This window comes from Uranotaenia lowii, chromosome 2, assembly GCF_029784155.1.
Source record: "Uranotaenia lowii strain MFRU-FL chromosome 2, ASM2978415v1, whole genome shotgun sequence".
Lineage (NCBI taxonomy): Eukaryota > Metazoa > Arthropoda > Insecta > Diptera > Culicidae > Uranotaenia > Uranotaenia lowii.
The window spans coordinates 12,243,098-12,249,097 of record NC_073692.1 but is presented as its reverse complement, the minus strand read 5'-3'; the positions used below and the strand labels follow the sequence as shown (position 1 = coordinate 12,249,097).

At 41.5% G+C, this 6,000-nt stretch overlaps 2 protein-coding genes across 3 annotated transcripts in view; one reads left to right on the top strand and one right to left on the bottom strand.

Annotated features, from left to right (window-relative positions):
- The first annotated feature begins 1,252 nt into the window (after positions 1 to 1,252).
- LOC129749421 (beta-1,4-glucuronyltransferase 1-like) overlaps positions 1,253 to 6,000 on the top strand; it is a 324,450-nt gene continuing 319,702 nt past the window's right edge. For both annotated transcript variants that reach the window (XM_055744397.1, XM_055744395.1), the window contains exons 1-3: positions 1,253 to 1,588; positions 3,592 to 3,812; positions 3,872 to 4,235. In XM_055744397.1, the coding sequence (XP_055600372.1) occupies positions 3,595 to 3,812; positions 3,872 to 4,235 (582 nt within the window). In that variant the 5' untranslated portion in view covers positions 1,253 to 1,588; positions 3,592 to 3,594. The remainder of the gene's footprint in view (positions 1,589 to 3,591; positions 3,813 to 3,871; positions 4,236 to 6,000) is intronic.
- On the bottom strand, positions 1,425 to 3,315 carry LOC129749422 (uncharacterized). The gene is made up of 3 exons (XM_055744398.1): positions 3,135 to 3,315; positions 2,250 to 3,074; positions 1,425 to 2,039 (listed from the first exon to the last, which is right to left on the bottom strand). Exons 1-3 carry the CDS (start codon positions 3,248 to 3,250, stop codon positions 1,874 to 1,876), a joined length of 1,107 nt encoding a protein of 368 aa, XP_055600373.1. The 5' UTR covers positions 3,251 to 3,315; the 3' UTR covers positions 1,425 to 1,873.

The window sequence follows — 6,000 nt, the reverse complement described above, 5'->3', positions numbered from 1 at the left end:
TTTTCAGGTACGAAGATGTACAAAAACGAACTCAGAACATTAGATTTGATCTAAAAAATTGTAAAGTGCTGATCATAGATGTTCAAAGTATTGAAGAACTTTCTCGCCCTAAAGCTAGAATTGAATACAAACAAATATTTTTTTGGTTTTGATAGTGTTTTGAATCAATTTTTGGTGCTAAGAATCAATAAGCTTGCCAGTCCGTCGTGGAATTTTTATCAAACGTCAATATTTCCAAGTGGCTAAAAACCGACGCGGTCGTAGGCGATTCCTTTTGGGAATACCTACTACGTCAATGAGAGATCGAATATCGAACCGCTTTGGTTGAGAACAACACTAGTTTTTTTTGGGTAGGTTTGGTCCTTAGAATGATGAGCAATATTTAACGGAATTTGTTAACATATTACAACGATAATATTAACAAATATATTATGACTTCACCAAATGGAAGATTTGTATTCCAACTAAGTTTATGAATCATACCTAATCCAATGATAACTATAAGTTGCTCACTCACCAGTGAATCAAGCAGGAGAGAATTCGTACCCCCCACCATTTTTTTTGCTCTGAACCTGACTGGAGATGGCTTTCTACATATATGTTTAATTGTTGACCATCTCCGAAATCAACTTTGAAGAAAATTCAGTGAGTGACTATGGTGAGTTTGTGAAAGCAGGAAGCTAGTGGAAAAATTGTTTCAAAACACGTCTTTGATTAACAGTTTTCTTTATGATTGGGCTAGAAAATATTTTTTTTGTAAAATTTCCAACCGATATTTCTCGAGAAAATCTTGATTCATCACTAAAAAAGTTTGTTATCTATACAGCTGAAACCTTTCTTAACTATGCCAATACCTTCAAGTGTTTCTTAAACATTAAAAATCGCATCGACGTTTAATTTACTATTTGAAACTCAAGAGGTTTCCAAGTTTCGAAGTTTCTTTGGGGCAAACCGTTTCAAACTTAATCTCATTGAGCGCGTTTCGATCTTATCTCGCTCGACCCGATTGGTTGAGAGCAGTTGATGAAAAATAAAATCAAAATTAGTTGCTTAGAGGATGCTTACATGTTGTGTGCAGGAGACAGCACATTTTATTTGTTATCAATCCTAAAAGAGGCTAGAGATAGTTGGTCGCGGTCGGTGGTTTTAGATAACACGAGTGCTGTTCACCTGATGCTCAGAAGGCAGGTTCAGCAGAAATCGATATCGCCACGCCACTAAATACTACTGGTCGGTCAATTTACGGGGGACAAACGTCAGTTAGTTGGTCGAAGGTGGTGTCTCGGAACGGTTGTGATTTTATCAAAAGTCGAAACGAAAAATTGCCATCCAGTTCCGATTGTGATGAGAAGTGTATCATCACCTTTATTGGTCCAATCAATTACCGATCTGCAGCATCTTTGGTTTTTTTTTATTTCTGTCGATACGAAACGTGATCGCGGCATCAGCCTCGGAGGCGTCACTACTAGTTTGACTGTCAAACAAGCAGACAATCTCTTCTTGGGACGGATTCACAATATTGGACAATTCAATTAACACCTATTAAAAAACTAAGCATCAACAAAGGAAGGAAGCTGCCAATCTGAGCGTGAGTTATATCATCTAGTTTCAATCATTGTTATCAGTGTTCTGAATTAAATTCTGACATTCGATGTTGTTCAACATCGATTTTCATCTTATCCGTTCCCTGAAATTTCAACTTACACAGTTAGAATAATTTCTCCACAAAAAATTACCATTTTAATGTCTTCGGATGATTAAGTTTGGATAAATTTCTTTCTTTCTGATGATCTGATACAAGTATAATATTATATGCATTAAAACGTTCGAAAGAGCACCAAAAAGAACACTAACTTCAATTCAGTTGAATCAACTATTGTTTGATTTTCACTCCTGGTTTGTGGCCTACAACGCAGTGGAAGCTCTTTCGACAATCTCCTCCACCCAGGCCCACGATCATCGACTTCAGACAGTCTAAAATCACACCGGATCGAGATTCCTCATTTACAAGGTTGCCAGTGAGCCAACTAATTCCCAAACTGAAAAAGAAACAGATAACATATTATATTTGTCAACTAAGGACCTCAGGATCAGAGGGATGTAACTGTCAAATTCGATTTTCGATTGAATTCAAAATGTTCGAGTTCTAAAATGTGTGAAAATCGAGCACCTTAACAATTTTGAAGCGTGTTTTCTCAAAACTGACATTTAGGCACTTCATCCCTCTGATTTGAAGCGACTCAACATACTTCCACACGGCCATCCAGTAGCGTCGGATGTATTTCAGCCCGGTTGAAAGTTGATTACCCTCGCAGATGACAAACTGAGAGCAGCGACCCGAATCTTCCTTCGCGTGAATGGCCGCATCCATCGAGTCCAACACCTTGCGAGCTATTTCGTTGATTTCGCCCAGCCGCTGGAGCTGGTTCAGTTCCAGCAGCGATCGCCTTCGACGTCGGCGACCTCCGATACGCACCTCTTCGACGCCTTCGCCGGTTAGCTCCGTCGTCGCGACCGGAACCATCAGATTGGTGTCCGCATTCGTCATCGTGAGGCACATTATCACCTGCAGGATAAACATCCCGAACGACAGGAATGCCAACGTGGTCAGGGCGATGTCGAACAGGTCCTTCAGGGCTAGACTCTTGCCTTCGTGGTGATGTTCCTTTTCGTGTTCGTACTCGAGTCGGTGGATGTGGTAGTAATCTCCCCGGGATTCTCCCTGTAGAAGTTCGTGAGGGTTTTTGTTGGGCACCTGACCGGGTGCCGGTCTCGGTTGCAGTTGATACGGATTGGGCTTGTAAGACTGAGCTTTGTAGGACGGATTATAGGAGGACGGATTGTAGGACGGATTGTAGGGCTGACTGTAGACTGGAGATGGGTGTTGGCTAGGGTCCGGATGTTGAACTGCAAAGCCCGTGATGACACCTTCGTCGAAGTAATCGCCAGCTACGGATGGTTGTTGGAGGTTGGGGTTCACAGCTGTATCGGCTCGATGATTCCCCATGTCATTCGTTACGTTCGACATGCTCGGCGATAGATAGTTCCGGTAGATGTCATCCAGGGTGGTAGATCTGAAAGTAACAGTAACATTATCAACACGAACTTCAGCACCTTAAAAACGAGAAACTCACTTGGACAACCAATCGACATAGCCGGAGGATCCAGGATCGTACAGCATGGCTGTCTTTGGTGAGGGAAGCTTACTGCTGATGGTTGTAGTGTTGTTCAGGTCCGTTGAGGATACCATAAGAGTTGATCCAAGGCGTTTCGAGAATCCCAGCGTGCTCGGCAGAAGCTCAGATATTATCTGCTGGGCGACGAAGCCGTTGCACAGATAGCTGTTGATCATTTTCCTAGAAAACAATACAAAAACATGCTTTTAATTCTTGTGTCAAAGTAAATCAAAAAAATAAATTCTTTTTCAATTTATATGATGCTTTGAAAAATTAATTCGAAGTAGGCCATGCTACGCAATAAATTAACTCCATCATAAAACCCTCATCTCTTTTTTGAAAGAAGTGGCCTACTGTGTGGCCTGATTAAAACACCTATCGAAAACCTGTTTCATTTATTTTTTATCTTTTTCAGAAAATGGCATCCCAATCGACAAAATTCTCCTACGCCCGCCTAAACCAAGATGAGTCGTATCAAAAGTCAGCATTCATTCGAATCCTTCTCCTGTTGGTGGCAATCTTTTTCCTCTTCTTTTGTGCCATGGGCTTTGCCAGCAGCCAATATCCAACTGTCACGCTCAACGACAAAATCAGCACGTTTCAGGAACCACCCAAAGATCACCTCCAAGCACTGAAGTAAGCAACCGCTGCCATTAAATTGTCCGATTGTAGGTCAAGTTTTATTTAAAGATTAGATACCTTTTGAATTGTCCATCTACAGATGCCGGCTTCCGGATTTATCAAAAGGGTAAATTCTGGGTGCTGGAAAACTTCCTCAACCCTCTGTTTTGGAGAAACGTAGGTCGAAGGCCTGTAGAATGTTACGAGACCGTTACCTACACAACCCACGGGGACTTCCGGTTTCTGGATAATGTCGTGCCGCTGCTTGAACGATGGAAGGCACCGCTTAGTGTGGCACTCTATGGACCGGGGAAGGAGTTTGCCTTTGCTATCGATGCCCTGCTGGAGTTGTACCACTGCCACCCACAGTCCTATCTAGTGGAGGAGTTTGCATCGTTTCATCTGTACTTTGACTTCGACCAGATGCCAGAAAAAGAGGTGAGTCATCATTCTTTTATTTAGATTATATCTAATTTTTTGTATGCATCTTTAAAAAGTGAATGATTGGGAAGGGTAACTTGGTAAAGGGGGATACGGTCAAAATTTGGTCAAGGGAAAACGCGTGTAAATCGGTGAAATCGTTTATTTAAAAATTAAATTAAATTTGTTTTTCAAATTTAATTAGTATAAAATTCAAGAAAAATATTCAGATAGGCTTCCGCTTTTCCAAATCCGAATTGCCGGGCCCTACACATAATCCCTGCCATCAGATTTTGTACAGCCAACCTTGTCCACCTTCTTCGCCGCAGAAAGCCAGTTTGCCTTGAACTGCTGCTCGTCCTTAGCTTTTTTTTTGGTCTTCTTTAGGTTCCGCTTGGCAATAGCCCAGTATTTTTCAATTGAACTCTGGCGTGTTGGGAGGGTTCTTGTCTTTGGGGACCACCTGCACGTTGTTGGTGGCGTACCACTCCACGGCCTATTTACCATAATGGCAAGATTCCAAATCCGGCCAAAACAGTACGGAACAACCGAGTTTCTTCAGGAAAGGCAGTAGACATTTATTCAAACACTCTTTCACGTAAATTTCTTGGTTGACAGTCCCGGAAGCTATGAAAATGCTGCTTTTCAAGCCACAGTTTCATGTGCTTGAAAATATCTGCTACCTTTCCCCTTCCTTTTGCCGTATAAAACTCCTGTTCCGGAAGCTGCTTGTAGTCGGCTTTGACGTAGGTTTCGTCGTCCATTACCACGCAGTCAAACTTCGTCAGCATCGTCGTGTACAGCCTCCAGGATTGCGCTTTGGCCGTCGTGTTTTGTTCATCATCGCGATTTGGAGTCACTACCTTCTTGTAAGTCGATAGTCCGGCTCGTTTTTTGGCTCCATGCACGGTTGTGGACGATACACCCAGCTTATTTTCGGTATCTCGGAAAGAGAGGTTAGGGTTTCGCTTGAAACTACCGGCAACTCTTTTTGTCGTCTCAGCGGCTTCCGGTTTTCGATTTCCCCCCGATCCAGACTTCCTGGCTGTCGACAAACGTTCCCCAAACACTTTAATTACATTTGTAACGGTTGATTTGGCAACTTCTAGCGATTTTGCCAGCTTTGCGTGCGAGTAGTTCGGATTTTTGCGATGCGGGAGCAAAATTTTGATTCGCTGCTCTTCTTCCTTGGACGGCATTTTGACAACTGAAGAGTGAATTCCAAAATCAAAATAGGAGCAACATTCCACACACACACACCTTCAAAATGAGGGGTGTTCAGGTTTTTTGAATGCAAAATTGAAAGAAATACGTCAAGTTGATATTGACCAAATTTTGACCGTATCACCCTTTATTGAATGTTTATATTTTGCTCAGTTTGAATCCATATTTAAAAAGTAACCACTCGATAGCTTCATAACAGCTGTTATGAATTAAATATATGCGCATAGAGTGTGATAATTAACAGGCATTGCATTGTTATCGTTTATTCACGTTAATAGATTTGTCACTTACCTACATGATACACAACTAATTGGGACTATAGCGTAAGTACCAAATCAATGCATTGGTGATTTTTAGATAATTTCAAGCGTTTTAGCCAGATTCACATGTTTTGACAGGTGGAATTGAAACTTTCAGTACATCGGTGAATTTTTAAGCTGTTTACAGTTCTAGCGTACACACGTCATAGATAATTTAATACGGTAATTCTTTTGCATATTGTTTCACCGAAACTTAGCAGATAATCACAAAATAATTCGTACGTTTAAAGTCGCAACAA